The sequence below is a fragment of the Glycine soja genome, chromosome 5 (assembly GCF_004193775.1).
Source record: "Glycine soja cultivar W05 chromosome 5, ASM419377v2, whole genome shotgun sequence".
NCBI lineage: Eukaryota > Viridiplantae > Streptophyta > Magnoliopsida > Fabales > Fabaceae > Glycine > Glycine soja.
Window position 1 is genome coordinate 2,947,221 of NC_041006.1, and position 20,532 is coordinate 2,967,752.

General features: G+C 30.9%; 2 protein-coding genes and 1 long non-coding RNA gene across 3 annotated transcripts; all 3 read left to right on the top strand.

Annotated features, from left to right (window-relative positions):
• The first annotated feature begins 4,807 nt into the window (after nt 1-4,807).
• LOC114411929 (putative DNA glycosylase At3g47830) lies at nt 4,808-7,847 on the top strand. Its single transcript, XM_028375675.1, has 4 exons — nt 4,808-5,233; nt 5,323-5,523; nt 7,166-7,222; nt 7,294-7,847. Exons 1-4 carry the CDS (start codon nt 4,877-4,879, stop codon nt 7,531-7,533), a joined length of 855 nt encoding a protein of 284 aa, XP_028231476.1. The 5' UTR covers nt 4,808-4,876; the 3' UTR covers nt 7,534-7,847.
• A 1,790-nt stretch (nt 7,848-9,637) lies between these two features.
• LOC114411930 (alpha-mannosidase I MNS5-like) lies at nt 9,638-15,990 on the top strand. The gene is made up of 15 exons (XM_028375676.1): nt 9,638-9,887; nt 10,250-10,292; nt 10,375-10,440; nt 10,525-10,586; nt 10,724-10,823; nt 11,002-11,184; nt 12,406-12,454; nt 12,535-12,714; nt 12,915-13,035; nt 13,175-13,256; nt 13,347-13,432; nt 13,559-13,659; nt 14,110-14,251; nt 14,387-14,537; nt 15,479-15,990. The coding sequence occupies exons 1-15, from the start codon at nt 9,757-9,759 to the stop codon at nt 15,695-15,697; spliced, it is 1,716 nt and encodes a 571-aa protein (XP_028231477.1). The 5' UTR covers nt 9,638-9,756; the 3' UTR covers nt 15,698-15,990.
• Nucleotides 15,991-18,055: 2,065 nt separating this feature from the next.
• LOC114411440 lies at nt 18,056-19,906 on the top strand. Its single transcript, XR_003666437.1, has 2 exons — nt 18,056-18,608; nt 19,492-19,906. It is a non-coding gene; the product is annotated as an uncharacterized LOC114411440 (long non-coding RNA).
• Nucleotides 19,907-20,532: the final 626 nt, after the last annotated feature.

Genomic DNA, 20,532 nt, shown 5'->3' on the forward strand with positions numbered 1-20,532 from the left:
GTCATCGTTAACAAAGAAAGAAACAAAGCATCTGAAATTAAGTGCATGCTTCTTTCATTATTTATTAGTTACTAGTTTGAAATTTCTTACTCGTAAATTAAAATGCATGTATCTCTCATCATTTTTACTTCGTGACTCGTAATATATATATTAGTATAATTCTATATCAGTGTTTAACGCAGCGCTGCAGGTAGAAGGCTCGAAGCACACTTACCTGCAAAAAGTAATTTATAAAGTACTAAAATGGACCCAAAATGATAAAACATATGCCTATGCATAATACATAACATGAGATATTAATTATCGTTATATATCTATATTGGAAAATTAGTACAAATAGTCGATGCAAAACAAAACAAATGGTGGCACTGACACCCATTATGATTGAATGAATACTTCACCCTCCAGCCCTAACATATAGTGGCCTACAATAACAACCAGGAAAGCTTCAAGGTTGCTCCCTCTCGTCCATTTTTATTAGCTGGAGAAAAAGAGATTCCTGCCGCCACACTCCTTCATACTTGTGAAGGAATAAATAGAATTACCATTAATTAATTATATGTTGAATTTATTTACGGAATAGAGAAGGAGAGAGAGAAAGAGAGATGAATTGCTAGGAATTGAAGTTTAATTTGTGGTGGCGTGTATAAATAAACTTCACATTTAGAAAATTAATAGGCAAAATGATGATCATATTAAGGGTCAACGATTTTAATGCTTTACGATTTAAGGTTTAATTTCTTTTGTTTTAATTTTAAAGTAAATAAATTCAATACATATTGAAGTGGAAATAGTAAAATACATGTTAAAAAATTGGAGTAGTATTCCATTAATCTTATGATACTCTACAATAAAATCAAGAGTGAAAATGAGTTGAATCAAGTTATGTTTTATAAGGCTTGAACTTAACGTGCTGTCAAAAAAAGGCTTGAACTTAACGTAGCTTTCAAATTTAGTCTATGATATACAAACTTTTTTAAGGTTTTCCTTTTTAGAATTCTGACATAGTCTAAAAGTCTGTTTAAAAATTTACTTTGTAAAAACACCTTTAAGTTGATCAATAAACCTACTTTTAAATATATTAACTAACGGGATTCTAATGACTTATATATGTTTGTTAGTGAATTTATGCTTTGAACAAACAAGGATACAAATCTCAGAAAACTATTATAAAATTTTAATAATAATAATAGTAATAGTAATATTTTTATATCTTAACATTTTTCATTGAATTAGCTTTTAAAATATTCTTAAACTAATGTATCTAATAAATAAGTCTAATCTGACTTAAACCTAATATGGATGAGTTATAACTTATAAGCCCGAAACAAGCGATGCGAGTTAATCTATTATCTCTAAATAAAATATGTTGTAAAATGTGAAAATAAAATTGTTAATTTTGTTCTCCAAAAAATATTCAAATGTTATATTCTTCAAATTAAATAAAGTTAAATTTTATTTTCTAAATATAATATTTTTATCTCTAAATAAAATATATTGTAAAATGTGAAAAGAAAATTGTTAATATTGTTCTCCAAAAATATTAAAATCTTACTTCTTCCAATAAAATAAAGTTATCTTTTCTTTTCTAAATATAATAGTTTTGCTTTATTTTCAATTTTTAATTAGATTAAAGATGAAAAAAAAAAACATATTCAATTCCTAGCGAAAAAAGTCGAGCCGCGACAACATGCACTAATTTTGAGAAATTCTTATATGCTCATGAAGCAAGAAAGAAATTCTATTTTTGTATCATTCAATTATATTACTAATTACTTTAATTATGATATTAAAAATATTGTTAAAACACGAGACGAAATCAGTGAAGAATAATATCTGACTAGTTTATTAGTGTTGTGACTGTGGGGATTTTTCTATCGATTCAAAATTGGCAGAACTTAATTAGATGATACTCAAATGTGAACCACATCTTCATCTTCCGGCTAAAGTCTAAACAAGCATATATTGCATATTGTGAATTTTATTTCCTTTTAAATGAAAAAAAATAAAAGTATTCATTCTTAAATTCAATTGAAATATCTCGTAAATTCCTCATCTTAATTGTATTTTTTTGTTTTAATTCTGAATCAAATGAAATGTTGAGATTAATTTACTTTTTTTTTTTTTACAATAAATAGAAAGATAAAAATTAAAGCTAGCTTTGCACAGCCTTCAAATGGATTCGCATGGTATAGCTAGCATGTGGTGTAGCTGGTTTTGGTTGCAGTCCTGTGGTACCTTGCATTGGATCTCTGTGGCCCACCCACGATTTCTGCGGAGTCAGATCTGGCGGTCTCAAACCTCTCATATATTGTTATTCAATAGGTGTACTTCAGCCAGTAAAATACGTTGAATTTTGAATTTATGGGAAAGGACATGAAATTTAAATCTCGAAAAATAAGCTTTTTGAAAAGGATGAAATTTTTTAAATATGACTAAAAATTGAATCAAGTGATTAGGATCGTTATTAATAAAATAAAAAAAATACCTCTCAGTGTTCTTCAACATGCGCGCAACACAATTCGTACAATTAACGTACGCGCGCATTTCATTCCAGAAGCTTTATTATATTTTAAACACAAGAGAATACATAAATCCATCGTTTACTCAATTTTGTTTGATACATCAAAACATTAAATATTTCTATTTAGTTAATTTTTTTAAAAATTAATTGTTGCTTATTTGAAATCCGATTAGATATTTTATCTAATGAGCAACCCAATTCGATTAGACCTTCGATTCACGGTATAATGGGTCGAATCGGTCTAAATTTTTAAGTTATGCTCTTGCTTTTAAACTTATAGTTGTTTCGCTAAAAAAATGTTTAAAGTTCACAAAAACATAATTCACCATTTTTTTGTGTTCTCTTATTTATTTTAATTGGTATCACCGTGTCAAAACTCAACCTCTAGGGTTGAACATTTAATAAATCCAACAGATTTAGAAAATCCATCAATCAATTTTAAAATTCATGAAATCAAATGAGAGAAATTGAGCACACAAAAATTAACATTTTTTGTAAAGAGATTTTAAATTTTTATGATTTTTAAAATACTATTGAGTGGCTAAAAATTGCCACTTTGTTAATTGTACAAGCAGAAAAACACGTCTAAATTTATAAGTATTGGTTTGGGGTAACTTCTAATCCATAAACATGTAAATGCATTATTTCCATTTTTTATTAAGGCGAAGTGTATAATGCATACATGACACATTGATGCTAACATGATAAATTTAAGGGTGTAAAAAATATTTCACATCAATCAATAATATTTTGGACTAATTGTTAGTAAAAATTATTTTTAAATTTATAAAGATAACGTATATTTTGAGAAGAAGGTTGCTCTTCCTAATTATATATTATTATATAATGACAAAAGTGATTCATAACAAATATAACCTAATGACCACATAATCCACGATAATTATGTGAATTTAAAAACATATTCAATGATGAGAAATCTCATTTCTTCAATTTCATTCTATATCCAAATTTGAATTGATTCAAAATTTTAAAATGCAAAACTCCAAATTTAAAAATTAGGATTATTAACTTATAATCAACAAATCTCTTAACCAATTAATTTCAAATTTCAAATCCTCCAAAGTCCAATCCAACTCATGCACTTAAAAACAACAACAAAGAAACCAAACAAATTCACGACATTAATAAGCAAAATAAACAAATACAACAAATAAAAGAAAGAAAAGTTGAAACATCAATCAATGGACGATTATCATCGAGAAACTGGACGGACTAAAGTTGAAGACGCCTTGTCATGAGTCATGGAGAGGAAGGAGTATCATTTTGACATCGTTGTCAAAGGCAACAGGTTGAGTTCATGTAGGTCCTTCCTGGAGTGGCCTTGCTTTATGACGACGAAGGAGCCCAAGATGGGGGGATGAGGCAACAAAGAAATCGAAGATGTGGAGGTCGTATTCACAAAGGACCTTTTTGCTTCTGTCTCACTCTAAGGTGGAGATGGTTTGGTCATGAAAATGAAGTAAATAGATGAATGGTTACTTTGTATGATGACTTGTAGATGTAAAAAAAATGATAATTTGATTTTTCATGTGTCACGTTGGAAAAAAAAATATTAACAAAATTAGAGATAACTTGATAATCCAACTAATTTGTCATTATATTTATATATTTGTAAACTAAATTGATTATTTTCACATTAAACTCATGAAATTATTTTCTTTTTTAACAAAAAATGACGAAATTATCCGTGCCCGTAAAATGCAAAAACTAAAGTGAGTATTTATCCATTTTGTTTTTCAACTTTAGGTATTTGCAGTAATTCGTATGAGTTAATTCGTATGACTCATATGGATCACGTAATTCATAAGTGATTTTTTTTTAATTTTTTTTCAAAAATATGTTTCTTTAGTTTATTAATATATTAAATTTTTTAATAGTAAATATTTTTATTTATAAAAAAATATATAGATTAAATAATTCATATGAATTATATCAAAATTAATTATACAAAATTTATTATTTAAATTTACATGCACATTAAATATATTAGAAAGTTTAGTATTATGTATAATAACATTCTTTATTTTATAATATAATTGGTCTATTAATTTAGTTGATTAGAACGTTATACTAATAACTTAAAAGTTACAACTAATTCATATACAAAAGGATAAAATGAAAAATTTACGAAATTGTTGAATGTCAGCAACTTGCTGGGTGGACTTAGCAGTTTCCTAAGATACCACGCTAAATACTTCAATTTTTTATTGATAAAAAAAACACGCCACACTAAACACTTTTTTTTTTTATAAGAAATATATCACCTAAAAAAGTAAAAAACCAGTCAGGGACCGGGGAAAACACACAATTCACAAAGGCATTCGACGGAGAATGGAAAAGAAGCGGAAGAGGAAGCAGCAGGTGAAGCGCGACGGAGAGCCAAAGCCCAAATCGGTTCGTGCGGGTTCAACCCGAACCGACAATGTGAAAGATCCATTTCCATCTCACGCTCGACCCACCCCACAGGAATGCGAAGCCGTGCGTGACACTCTCTTAGCCCTACACGGCATTCCCCCGGAACTCGCCAAGTACCGCAAACTCCCACCGTCCGATGAACCGGTCCAACTGCAGCCACCCGAACCGGTTCTCGACGGTCTTGTCCGAACCGTCCTCTCGCAGAACACCACCGAGGCCAATTCCCAAAAGGCTTTCGCTTCCCTCAAATCCTCCTTTCCCAGTTGGGAACAAGTAAGTCACAAACATAGACATTTGTAATCGTACGGTTTTGTCTCGTATTGGTGTTGGGTTTGAAACGGTGTCGTTTTGTGTGTTGGAAGGTTCTCTGGGCCGAGTCCAAGGACGTGGAGAATGCCATTCGGTGCGGAGGTCTAGCTCCGACTAAGGCTTCCTGCATTAAGAACGTGTTGCGTTGTTTGCGCGAGAGAAGAGGTGAATTGTGTTTGGAGTATTTGCGGGACTTGTCAGTTGATGAAGTTAAGGCTGAGCTTTCTCTTTTCAAAGGAATTGGTCCCAAAACGGTAATCTTCTTTTCTTTGAGCAGTTTCTAGTTGGCTATTCACTTTGCAGTAATATTTATTATTTAAGCATGAAAATTGTTAGCTGTACCCACTTTGCAGCTTTGTCAAATATTCAGATATATGGCAACTGATGAATAGTCTTGCATTTGGGTTTTTCCTCGTAGTCCAGGATTTGGTCTCATGGTGTACTATATTGATTTGTTATCCCATGCCATTTTAGTCATCCGAATCCTACGTTGCTGTCATTTGTTAAGACTTAGGAATTAGAATTGCTTTTGATAGCATCCCCAGAAATTGGGTTAAGTAATGTCAGTATGTGGCTTTATCTTGTATATATTTTTGTAGATTCAGCCATTTGTGATAGCATACAATATCTCCTGCCTGGCAATATGCAAAATCTTTGTTGCGTTACTTCTTAAATTGCCATGTTTCCCTTTTCATTTTTTCAATACAACACAGATTATGAAAGCTGTTACCCTGAGTATCTGAGTGTTTTCCTTTAATTATTTTTAAACGAAAATCTTCAAATGTAGCTGCTAAGCTAATTCCTAGAGTCTTTGTGAAAGTTGTCCTCTAGCACATATTGTTGTTTCCCTCCCATTCAAATTTCTGTACTGGTCTGCTTTCAATTGTAATGCTTATTTCAGTATTTTGTATGTTTCCCACTCAGAGGCAACTATTATCCAAGATTTTAAATTGATATCCACACACGTTTACAATTTATCTACAAAAGAAGTGACAACTGTGAGAAAATTATAAACATTCATTGTAGTGGTTTTCTTTTATCAATGATGTTGGTTTTCTATTTTATTTTTTTAACTTAAAAGGTTCTACCTAGTGGAGCTCAAGTATGTCACGGTAACATTAATTTTCAGGCACATGCATTGTGACTGCCTTTTAGAAATAGGTAGCATATGAATTATGAAATCAAGGACAGAGAGATTGAGACATGTACAGCATATTAACACCAAGCAATTTAGCATGTATAGAGGACTAGATAAGTCAATCAGTCCTACAGACCTCTCAACACCAATGAATTCATGTGATTTGAGATGCTTCTGGCAGATAAGTTTATTGAGGGAACAACAAACTTGATTTTGATGTTATGTGATTGCTACTAATGGCTAGGGCAATTGCTTATAAGTTTCTCCTTATAGGTTTCTCTTGTAAAAGATAGTGGATTCTCTCTTTCAGTTTCTGACTTGGTCAAGGGAGTAAAATTATAAGCTTTCCTGTCACCATATTGCTTATTTTATTGAAATAAGAAAAAATTTCCCCCTTATTAGGACATTGTAATATTTTTCATGAGAAGGAGGATAATTTTCAAAATACATTGAGGAAAGACTTTCCCTGTTTCGCATTCTGTTATTGGGATATCATGGTAGTACGTTGGTATTCAGTTCCTTTACTTTTGTGTAGGGTGCTTTCTCCTTGCAGTGGATTAAGTATGAGCGTATGACTCATGTTATTGTTGAATAATTGATTGTGTGAATAATACATCGATGATGATTGTATTTTATTGCATTGTTTGTAAACATCATGTCAATCTGCAACACTCTAATCCTAAAACTCAATTGAACACAAATCTGTATGGCCTTTCCCCCTTTGTGCTGGTTTCTCTAAACTGCGTGATTGATTATAGGTGGCTTGTGTGTTGATGTTCAATCTTCAGCAAGATGATTTTCCTGTGGACACTCACGTAAGCATGATTTCATCTTTTACTGCATTTGACTCCATTGAGCTATTTATAGCACTTGAATGTTTATGCAGATATTTGAGATTGCAAAAACCATGGGTTGGGTACCAGCTGTTGCAAACAGAAATAAGTCATATCTTCATCTAAACCAAAGGGTACCAAATGAACTTAAGTTTGACCTGAATTGTCTTCTGTATACGCACGGGAAGCTTTGCCACCAATGCTCCGGTAAAAAGGGTAACAAGCAAGGAAAGAAATGTGACGATAACTCCTGTCCTTTATTGAATTATGATAAAGACTCAGTTGAACTTTGAGCTGGGGAAGCAAATTATTTTTCAATTATTTGTTTCTCTAACTAAATGAAGTCAATAGGGGCACTCTAATCTTGTAAGTTGTAAGTGTATAGAATACTACTAGTATAGAGTTAGGCTGTTAGGCAGGAGAACCAATTTTGAGATTAGATGAAAGAAAGGTCAACAATTGTGAGCTAGTGCATCAAGCACTTGTAGGGTTTGGGTTGCCTAAAAATTGCCCATCTTTAATTAATTCTGTAAAGGGATCTTGCTGGAAATGGAACATTATGTTTATTTCTCTTCTAATGGACATTAAATGTGTAGGACTTACTTAATGGGCTGCGTATGAGATGGTCCTGTTCCAAACTGGTCCATTGTGGACCAGTTAATGGATCTACCTTTATATCATCCATGAAAATAATATTAAAATAATAAAATAATCTACGTTTATCATCCATGAATGACATCTACATTTTTTTTCTTCTTTTTTTAGTATAACTGATATAAACTTACTTTTCTTGGTTCCAGTTTGATTTATTTTGAAGTGTAATTCTGAGTTTAATGAATTAATATTAATATTAAATTGTTTTACTTGAAATATTTTGGACTTGATTAGCCGAGTTTGAATTTCTAAGTTAATAAATATTTTACTTCTTTTACAAAGCAATCAGTCAATGCAAAATATGAAATTTAGTTTATGCTTAGGTATATATATATATGAACTATGATAACTTTTGCAAATACTAATTAAATAGTATTAGTAGTCGTTTAATTGAAAGTTTTCATGAAGTAAAAATAAATCTATAAAATTTCATACAGTTCTAAAATTAATTTATATTTCATCACGTCACTTTGTTTTAAAGCAAACTAATGTGTCTCTCATACATTACATTGGAGTTTGTTACTTAAAGCAAAATTTAAGATGTAAATAAAATAATTAAAATTATAGTGTGTATATATATATATATATATTATAAATTGCACGAGTTATCTAAAAAAAATCATTTTCATTTTTTTTATTTATAATGGAAAACTTTGTTTCTTTGATGATTTTATCAAGCAAGTAGTACAATTTTTTCAAAGCAACTTTAGTCCTTTAAAGAAACATTTTCTCTTTATCCAAACATGTTATCTCTCCCGATTTTATGTTGTTTCAAAATTATAGAATTTTATACTAGTTCAATGTCTTTTATGGACTCATGTAGATGTTGGTGATAGTCAAATAAAAGCTGTTAGTACAACTCCCTGAAGATTAGTCAAAGGATAGGTGTTAATATATGCATTGAGTTTATGAACACCTAATATAAATATTTATTTTCTTTAAGGGGAGATTTAGTAGAGGATAAATTTTTTTATGTTTGAGAATCATAATAATTTCTGATAATTTTGTTTTTTTGGAATAAAAAAAATTTGTTAGGTTAATTATTGAAAATATTTAAATAAGTATTTTAAGAATTAAAAAATTAAGTGATATTTTTATCAATTATTTTAATTATTTACTACATTAAATAATTTAATAAGTGCAACATGATGTTTTTATTCTAAAAAAAATAAATTTGAGAAAATATGATTCCCACCTCCTTCTAGGGAATGTTTTCATGAAAATATGAGTTAAAAGTGATTCTCACGCATCATAGTTTCTCGAGAATATGTTTCTTGAAAATAAATATCAAATATGAAAAACAAAGGAGCCTTTGACCTTCCAAAACATTTAGAAAAAAAAATTAAGAATTAAAAAATTATGTGATATTTTTATTAATTATGTATCATATTATTAAGAGTAGTGTGATATTTTGAGTGTAATAAAATAAAAATTAAACTTACGAAAATAAAATTTATAAAACTTCCACAGAAAACAAAGGAATCTTATTTTTAAAATGAATATTAAATATGAAAAATTAAGATTTGTAATATAAAATTATTAAAAAATTCAAAACTTCTCCTTTATCAAACACCTTGTAAGTTTCTCAAGTTAGAATGCCTGCAAAAGTGAAAATTTCATCCCCACACCCCTAACTTTTAAACAATAATTCATTTCTTACGTTTAAATACATTTTTAAAATTATGTTTATTAATTTAAATTTCAATAATTATACATGTCATGTCACAAGTGTCATATTGATCAGAATCAGATCTTACCCGGTCCTCGTTCACCGCGACAACATAGCAGCATAATCCACTCCGTTTCTTTTCTTTCCTTTCGCCTTTGTTTCAAACCAAAGTCCGCAAAAAATCGAAAATCCCATGTTTCCTCCTCGCCATTACACAACATGTCTTCTTCTCTTCCTCCTCGTACTCTCCGACTTCTCCATTTCCGAATCACAATCCCCCTGGGCTGCCAAGAAAAAACGCATGAGAGACAAAGTTCGCAATATGTACGTAAATTAAATTAAATATTACCACCTCCAATGCTCATTATTGTTTCCGATTTCCTAGTCTCTTTCACATTTCAATTTTCTATCGATTGTTCCCTATCCCAGCAATTTTTAGCTCATGTATCTAAATTTCGGATTTCCTAGCAAAATCCTAGGTGTATGAAACATGAACATATTGATTGTTTTCTATATTCTGCAACTTCAATTCTTGAATTATACTGATTATGAGTTTTTTAGAAGAGGCAATGAAGGTGGTAAGAATTGACATAACCTTTGAAGTAGGCCGAGTAGTATTTTCTTCCCTGGCATTTGGCAACAAATACTTATCGATGTTATTGGCTTATGGTACTCCTGTTTTGTAGGTTTTACCACGCATATGACAACTATATGACTCATGCATTTCCGGTCAGTTGGTGTTGTTATCCATCATTTTATTATTTTGTAACGTACAATAGTGTGCAATGTTAAGGTTGTCATATTCTTGCAGCATGATGAGCTTAAGCCTATCTCTAAAACTTTCACCAACTCTCTAAGTGAGTTGGGAAATTTGAAGGTAATTGACTTCTGTATTTAAGAACTTCAGAAGAAAACTAATCCGAGGACCATGGAAGTAACTGTTTAGTGTTTACTGTTGCAGCTTGAACACTTGCCTCAAGACTACAACGGCTCTGCCCTTACGCTTATTGAATCACTGTCTAGGTATATGAATCCAGCTACTACATGAGCTGTTAGTTTTGTGTAATACTGCTTTTATTCAGTTTGTTCCTTTTTGTGATGAGCACATCTTGTGTATCTTATTGAGCTGGAAACTGATACATATTGTTCTTTTGCCTTAGCCTTGTTATTATGGGAAATTATACTGAATTCGAGAGGGCAGTGCTCTGGCTTTCAGAAAATCTGACATTTGATGTTGATGCGCGCATAAATCTTTTTGAGGTAAATATTATATTTGGTTGAAATTATTGAGTCTAGAGATGATGGCAGATTGCTCAAGATTTGAAAAGGTGGTTGCTTTAATTTAGTTCTGAATGATTTTGAAAAATATTTATTCTGAACACTTGAATTCTCAAGCACAATGATGTGTTTTCCTTACCACTTGATTGTAATCATTCAGTGCAACATAAGAGTTCTTGGAGGACTTGTCTCTGCTCATTTACTTGCATCTGATTCTTCAAAGAAGTTTTTTCAAGGAGCTTACAAAAATCAGTTGCTAGCTCTTGCTGAAGATTTAGGGAAACGCTTTCTACCAGCATTCAATACGCCTACTGGATTGCCGTATGCATGGATTAACTTAAAGGTACTACATAGAGCATTGAAAGTCTGACATTCTGTAAATTTTTCATTTGGAGGTCAAGACATTGGCTTACAATTTATTTTCATTTAATTTGGTTGCGAGCATTTATAATGTTTGAAGATACATATGGTAATAATACTCCTGTACCCATCAGTCAAAAGTTCTCATTGCATTACCAATATTGAAGAAAAAAGTTAGTTAAGGAAAAATCCTTCCTCCTCACCATTTGAGCTAAAGCCAAGATGGAAAAGGAGTGATTGTCACTCTTTGTAGTAAAGAATTGTCTCTGTTATTGATTCTTATAAGTTTAAGAGTTTTATAAATTGGTCTATTAAGCTAGTATTTTAAATCTGATATGAAAATGTCTTTATCTTTCCTTTATCCTTTCCATCAACTCCCAATAATTTGACCTTGCTACCAGTGTAGTACCAATACCATACTCTGTTACATGATCTTGTCTCTATTTACTTTGGAGTTCCCCCTAATATCATATGATTCATATCTTTTTTCTCTCACTCTGCTTTACATTTTCGTGGCTGTGTCACATTTGCAGCATGTTTTTTCCTGTCCATTGCAGCCGCTGTCTCTAGATATTGCCCTTCCCATTGTCAAGTCAACAAACAAGTTGACCCATCATTGGGTTCAACATTAGCCAGTTTGGGGGCTATGAATTTTTAGATTCATCAGCCCATCCATGCTTGTCACCCCTCTCCATTGGTCTCTAATGTTCTGGCATGAAACTGTGCACCAGTCCACCTTTTCAGCAAATTCCTCCCTCCATTGTCTACCACAACCCATTGTAGTGTGTTGATTCCACCACTCTAAGGGGCTGTTTGGCCTTGTCTCTGTTGTGTGTGGCAATCTTTGGCTCTGTTTCTGTCTATTTGCCTTGGTGCTGCGTGGGTTATTCCATTCCACCCCTATTTGTTTGCCTTCCTATCTGTTTGGCTCTGTTTGTTTTTGTTTATATTCCTGCATGAATTGTCATTCTGTTTGTGCCTATACTTGCATCTAGTTGCCATGTTCATGACAATGTTTGACTGTTTAACTTTGGGCTGGTAGGGCTGTTTATTGAAATGTTATGAGCCATATTTGAACCATGTTGCTTCAATTTTTTAGGTATACAAAATTTATAAATTATACTCTGTTGCATTTTCCTTAATTTTTTTGTACTCTTTTAGAATGATATATAACTCCGCACCATGCAAAATATTCTGTGCACAGTATGGAGTAATGGAGAATGAAACTACAGAAACAAGCACTTCAGGGTGTGGTGAGAGGTCTAGCTTAGTGCTTTAAGACTAGGGTATAGTAAAATGATGTTTGGTTTTCTAATTTTCCATCTTTGTGCAGGTTCTCTGATTCTTGAAATGGGTGCCTTATCAAAAATGACTGGTGACCCCATATATGAATCAGTAGCTTTACGAGCTCTTCGCAAGCTATGGAGTATGCAGAGCACATTAAAATTATTTGGAACCACGCTGGACGTGACAACTGGGCAATGGATTGAATATTCTTCAGGAATTGGAGCTGGTAGGTTAGCTCTGACTCTGAAATTTGAACTTGGATATTCCAATAGTTCAGTTCATTGGATAACATAGCATATCATCTGTATGTTTATTGTTTGTTGAAAGTATTTGATATTTTTAGTTGCATTACATCTAAACTTACAAATGGTGATGGGCTGGCCTTGATGTTTCTTATGTTGAATTTTTTTTCCTGGATTGTTCTAGGGGTTGATTCCTTCTATGAGTATCTACTTAAAGCCCATATCCTTTTTGGGAAGGAGGACTTTTGGAAAATGTTTCATTCTGCTTATGTTGCTGTGCAGAAATATTTCAGACATGGTCCTTGGTATCACACTAACTGCAAAAATCTTTGCTTTTATGTTATGCTGTCTATAACAGTATATTTATAGTTATACAGTACATAAAAAATATTAATGGGAGGATGTGATCAGCAGTTGTAACCTGGACTAGTTGGCCTAATGCAGGTACCACGAAGCTGATATGAGGACAGGAAGAGCAACTTATTGGCAACTTACAAGCCTTCAAGCATTTTGGCCTGGTCTACAGGCTAGTAGCTGGACTTTGAATTTTTACCTACTTAAAATTAGGTTTGATATCTTTCTGAGTTTGTAACTGTATATGACTTATGGAAACTAGGTTCTTATTGGGGATGTTATTGCTGCTAATTCATCTCACCGGGAGTTTTTTCATGTGTGGAAGAGATATGGAGTGCTACCGGAGAGGTATTTTCTGATTTTGCTAGTTTCATTATAGCATTGGTCTCTTTGTATTTTACCACCAACCTGTCCTCGGGTTTTTGTTCTTACAGTACTATAACATATCACATTGAATCATAAATCCATGTAAAGGTATTTGCTGGACCACCAGATGCTTCACCCTACTGAAAAATATTACCCATTACGTCCTGAATTGGCTGAGTCAACATTCTACTTATATCAAGCCACTAAAGGTCTGATAGTTCTATCTTTTTATTTTAAGTTTGTTGATATTGTGAGATTAGGTTTGACTGCTTCTAAAATAGCATACTCTTAAAAAGATTGGTGCACATGTAATTACTTCTTTCAATGATAAAAATGGTATTGGACTCTAAATTTAACAGCATATGTATTAGGCTATTCGCAAATAGCAACATTTAAGTCAAATAATCTGGCAGCTTGGCTTGTTCAAGTTGTATTACATTAGTACTTGATCTAGAATTTTAGTATAAAAATGAGTATTATCTTTAGTATTTTGTATCAACAGTTCAACACAACATCATAACAATATCACAATTGCTCAGTTTTTATTAATGAAATGTATTCTCTTTTAAATTTAATCTCTAACGTCAATAGAGAGATCGTATCTGACCAATGGTGATATAGTCACGTCACTTCTTCACATCAACCTTTGTTAATTTCAGACCCCTGGTATATTGAAGTTGGTGAATCAATAGTCAATTCTCTTAATTTATACACCAAAGTTGAAGGTGGGTTTGCAAGCATTAAGGATGTGACAACTATGCAGTTGGAAGATCATCAGCATAGTTTTTTTCTTGCTGAAACGTGAGACCTTGTTTTCTTTCCTCTTGTCTCATGCAAAAATTAAAAATTACAAAGAAAATAAAAAAAAAATGGGAAAATTCTCTCTCAAATAGTTATTGGATTTGAGATTGAGTAGTGATCCTGTGTTTTCTTCAGGTGCAAATATTTATATCTTCTATTTGACGATTCATTTGTCCATGAGAACAATTATGTATTTACCACCGAAGGTCATCCCCTTCCAGTACTAAGCACTTGGCATGAAGAGCTTCCAGAAGCTTATATCCCAACTAATTGGACTTTCGTGAAGGTATTTTTGCAATTTACCATAGTGATTGTAGATTTTGTTTATATAGATAAACGGAAAGTGTGTATAAATCCCCTAAACTTTTCCTCGTTTTTCCTCATTTGCAAAACGCCTCTATGAACCTTAAAAGTTGTCCCAATTAGTCCCTAAAGTATAGCAGTTACATCATTAGACCCTTCCATCCACTGGCTGTTGGGTACTCTTTATTTTTTATTTTATCAATTAGGATAATTGTTAGATATTATTATCTTATAAATTTGGGATATCCTTGCAGTCTTTTTAAAGAGCAGACCTGATTGGAATATTATCATGAGAAATTATTTTCAGAAAGAACTTTGTTAGTCTAGTAGGAAATCTGTTAACTAGGGGTTTGCTTCATGTGTTTAGACCTGTGACTTGATCCTATATGAAGGTTCATAATAGAGACCAAGACGGGTATTGGGGGAAATTATTATTATAAGGATTTCATGATGAATAGTATTTGAGATTAGTTTTCACCCAAGTCAAATGACGTCATATGATCCATATTGCCTTGCCAGTCTCACCTAGTGAGATAAAGATATTGTTGTTATTGTTGATCTCTTCTATTAGTAACTTGGCTGGTGGATTAAAGGATCTAATGATCTGTTAGTGTAATTGTTATGGTTTAAGGACTAATTTAAACAATTTTAGAGGTCTTGATGGCATTTTGCAAATGGGTCTAAGTTTAAGGGCTTTATGTACAATTTCCCTAAATAACACATTTTGCTTTCTATTTCCTCCTTTTCATTTGCACGTGATGTTTGAAAGGCACTAACATACTAGTATTTTCTAGATTTTTTTTCTTAGAAAAGAAAACAAGACTTATCTTGTTAGTAGTGATGTGTGGAAATTCGCTTCAACAAGTTGTGTGGTCCTCTCCTACCCAAAACACCTTAAAAATGCATATTTATCTTACTGTGCAGAGGCAACCAAGAGTGAATCGAATCTGTGCAATGTCTTTGCAAGTATGTCCTGCTATGAATTTAAAGTCAGGCCAACATATTGAGAGTGCTTGCCACATCCCCGATGCTCGTAGTGATTACAGGTGTTTGACTGATGAAGATTGTGGAGTTGATGCCACAACATGCAGACCAAGATCATGTAGCATTGCTGGTTATTGTGGGTTATGGCTCATCATATGATACCATGTTTACAGGAAAATTTTTAGGAACAGAAAATATAAGTGAAAATTACATTATACAAAAAATAAGATGCTATCCCAGCTTTGTCAACCATTAATTAGCACCCATCTAATGTCACAGGATTCGAGCAAATTGGTAGGGTACACATTTGACAAGTTTTGTTTAGAAGGTATTAGTTTTTATTCCGAGGCATGCTTTGACAAAAGTAAAGATGGGAGAAACACAAGTTCATTGTATTTTGCCATTACACATGCCTTAATTTGATACATTGAAAATTTGTATTTTTTTTCTCATGCAGCTCTTATCCTTTCCATTTTAGACCAACTAAGCAACTAAGTTTATCTTGGTAAAAAAAAAGAATAAATTTGAATTAAACGACAAAATCATATATATATATATATATATATATATATATATATATATATATATATATATATATAAAAGGAGAGATCAAATTACACTGATGTAACATTGACAACTATTACACTGTTTTTTATAACTTGATATAGAATGTGATTGTTAAATTTTATCAAAATTAGACAAGAATAAGAAGATAATTAAATGATTTATAGTTTAGTATTTTTAAAATGTTTATATTATGTTGATTTTAATTTATATAAATGAAGTAACAAATAATTTTGAATTAATATGAAATTTTGTATATGTGATCTATGTGAAAAGAATTTTCAATCAAAAACATTATTCAATTAAAAGTTATAGAATGATGTAATAGTTATCAAAGTTACCAATGTAAACTAATCCCTTATACACATGTATAAAAGAATATTTGATTCTATGGGGTGATGTCATGCGACAATCTCATATTCATTCTCTCCAAATAATCCAATTAAATAATATAAATTTTATTTTATTTGATTAAATTGATTTGATCATTTCATTAAATCTTAAATAAATTGATATAATAAATATATTAATTGATTGATTGGTTCAAAAATATATATTCAATATATTTTTTATTAAATAATATTTATATTATATATTATATATGTGTCAGTGAATGAAAATTTTGTATTGTTATATCTTTCCACTTTTTTTGACACACTTTATTTCCTCTCATTCTCATTTCTTATTTGATTACAAATTTTTTCATTTTATTGTCTCTTGACTTTTTTTTTCCTCTAAGTTTTGATTTTTTTACTTCTATAAAACTAGTTTTTTTTTCCTGTAGAATTATTTCTTCTATATATAGTCGTATGATCATGCAATTGACATGTTTTTCCATTTAAATGACTAAATGAAACTTTTTTTAAAAAGACAGTTAAAAGGATTTACCTAGGACAACACCCCAATAAAAAAATATATTTAAATAGAATAATTAAAATATATTAAAAATTCAAAAAATACTCATAAATGATAAAAGTGAATTTAATACCTGTCAATCACACTAAGCTAGTAAGTTTAAAAAGAAAATGAGTTTAAATTGAATGTCAAGTAATGTGTAATATGTGTACATGCCATATTAAAGAGATCTAGTTTAATTGGTTGAGTAATGTATGTGAGTAGTTAAATTTTTTGATATTTGAATTTGTTTCTTATGGATAAAAAAACATGTGTGTATGACATAATGTATTTTTTTATTAAAGTTGAAAGAGCCCAAAAGTAATTTTATTGTGCAAGTAACAATTTTTTTTCTTTCTTTATTTGATGCATTGGAATTTATAAAAAATGCTTTTTAAATTTTAATTCAAACATAACATTACATTTTTAAAACTTTATTGTAGTCAACAAAATTTTTTAAAAAATGATCAAAAAATGTCTCTGAACATAAAACAAACAGCATATTAACATAGAGTAAGAAATTGGAATTGTTCTAACTTTATAATATAACTTACAAATCTTATTTAATGATTCAAGTTTTATAGATGAAAAAATATGATTAAGACAAGAGATTCACTAAAAGTGATTGATTAATCAAGTTTTTTGACATAAATTAATCATCAATAAATTATTGAATGTCATACAACATAGTGACTACTGATCCTTACTATTGTCATCCAAGGATTTCGTTTTTGTGAGTGTTGCAATACTTTTGTGTGATGATTTTTCAAGTTTGTTGAAAATATTATTAATAAATATTCTAACTATTTAATCTTTTCAACTACAAAAATGTAAATTATGAATTTAAGTGAGTATTTAGTACTCCATAGAGTATAGATGAACATAAAACCCTAAATTCATACAAGTATAAAGTACAATTTAACATATACAAGCAAAAATTGCATAGAGATACACCATGTAAGAAAAACCGTTAGATATTATAATTTTTAAATGAATGGTTGAGATTGAAAGGGTAAATATATAAATAAAATTTTCTCCCACCCAATCCCTCTCTCGCCTCCCTTTCCCATTCAACCCTAGTTTCTCACTCTTTACCGTCACCGAGATCTAGCCAACACTCCTCTTCTAGAGGGGGTGGGGGAAAAAGGGATCGAGTAGGAGATCTCCTTCCCTCACTCCCTCCCCTATCCAACCAACGCTCCCCTTCTTCAATTCGACCAATCTTCCCCATCTTTTACCCTTCATTCATCGATCCATAACCCTATCGTCTTTTCACATTGAGCCATTGAGTCAACATCCCATCAACACAAATCTTCATTGTAACATTAATTAACACCAAATCATTGGAATCAAGAGTTCATTGTCCATTTTCCTATGACGTGCCTCATCCTCTTTGACTTCAATTCACCATACAAAATCATCAGTCACTACACAAGATTTTATTTTTGTTCGATCTCACTTGAAAAAAGTTTGAGAGAATCTAGAACCTTGGGAGTCGAGAAGATCTAGAATCTTCCTCCCAACTTTTTTCAAGAACGTCATTCTATCATCATATGCAGTGACACCAACCTATGATACAAAAGATTTGTTCTTGATTGCAGTTGAATCTCAGGTCAGCAACATATGAATTCAAATTTTGTGATTGATGTATTTTTTAATTCTATTTTTACTGGTATTCAATTTTTACCTTGGTGTATCCATATGCAAAATTCTGTTTTGTGCACTAAATACATCACTCCAAGTATAACAAAAATTATTATAGAAAAAAAATTATTCCAGAATCGATGTGGGAGCCACCTAAAACACTAATTTCTTTACGGAAAATTGATAATGAAGAAAAAAATACTAAGACAACTAAACTTGACTATATTTTTTTACGAAAAACATGAATGAAAAATAATTTTATTATTTAAATATTAAATAAATAATACCATTTTAATACTATATAATTATTTATATATTTTTCTTTTATACATAATTTATAAAAAAAATATTTCACCACAATTAAAGAAAACAACAAAAGACATGTCATTTTTATATATAAAACAAGCATTTTCTAGCAATAGAAATTAGAATGTGTTTCACCTTTTTTGGTAGATGGTGGAACCTCCCCTTATAGCAATAGGCTTGAGCTTGAACTAGACATTTTACGGTGTTAATGTTTCGATACACTCAGTGTCATATTTCTAGTAATAGTGATTCATATTAAAAATTGTAATTAGATTAAAAAATAATCACATAACAATCAAATATGAATCAGTGTTAACAACAAGCTCAATTAATACATTACATATTTTTAATTAGTTTTAGTCCCTACAATTTTTTATAATAGGAAGCAAAACATATTAAACAACTGTTTTTTAGGGACTTGAAAACAAATTGTATATTTATTTATGTACTTAAATCAAATGATTTATTAAACCTTAAAATTAAGAAATGAGTTTTGATATATTTGTTTGGTAATGCTTTTGTCATATATGACTATGACTATGTAGATTGTGGAAGACAAGGCACATTGTTCATTGGAGGCTGAACGTGTGCCATAGCCCATAGGGCTTATGGAACATGTTGTGTGAGATGCAAGTGTATCCCACCTAGTACTTCCAGCAATAAGGAGCTATGTGGAACTTGCTATATAGATATGATTACCCACAACAAGACAAAGTGTCCTTAGAGTCCAGTCCATAGAAGGTGAGCCCATTGGGCCCTTCATGCACCCGAGCTACTCGCACCAAGCAAAGTAACTAGTCAAGATTAGTAAGTACTAATAAATATTTGTTATGTATTATGTAAACTTATGTGAATTTGGATTTGTCATCTTAAGACCATGTTCTAGTTTCTTTTTTTGCTTATACCATATTCTAGTTTCTACCTTTGTTATAATGGTATGATACTAGTTTGAACCAATTATATAAACTTCGCGCTTAGATTTTTTTTTTTTTACAAGACATAAGATTGCTTAATATATGAAAAAATATTGAATTTCTTTCTAATTCGAATCTCATCCATAATGTGTTGTTTATTATAAATTCTTGAAAGGAGTAGTATTGTTATAGATAAATATGGGATAACTTGTCCACTCAGTGGTTGAGTAAGTAAATATAAAGGGTGAGGTTAAAATCTCATTGTCTATTTTTAGGTAAAAAAAACATTGAATAAACTTGGGGTTTTGAGTTTTTTAGTTTGATTTTTGTGTAGCATACTTTTTAAAGTTATCATAAATGTTAAAGTAAATTTTTTATCATATACTACTATTATTTTATGATTATGAATTTTCATATGTTAATTTATGATCATATGAGTTTTATCAATGCTAATTTATGATTGAACTATTAATCATGTAAAAACTAGTTATTATATAATTTTTACGATTGACTTGAACTTTGTTATAAGTTGTAAATCTCCCTTTTGGACCCATATCAAACTTGATTTTGGACTAAAAACAATTCACTTCTTGTTGAAGCATCCAACTTTTGTGTTGAAGGCCGAACTCTTTGACAAAAAAGAAGGTCAAACTCAAACATTGAGCACACAAC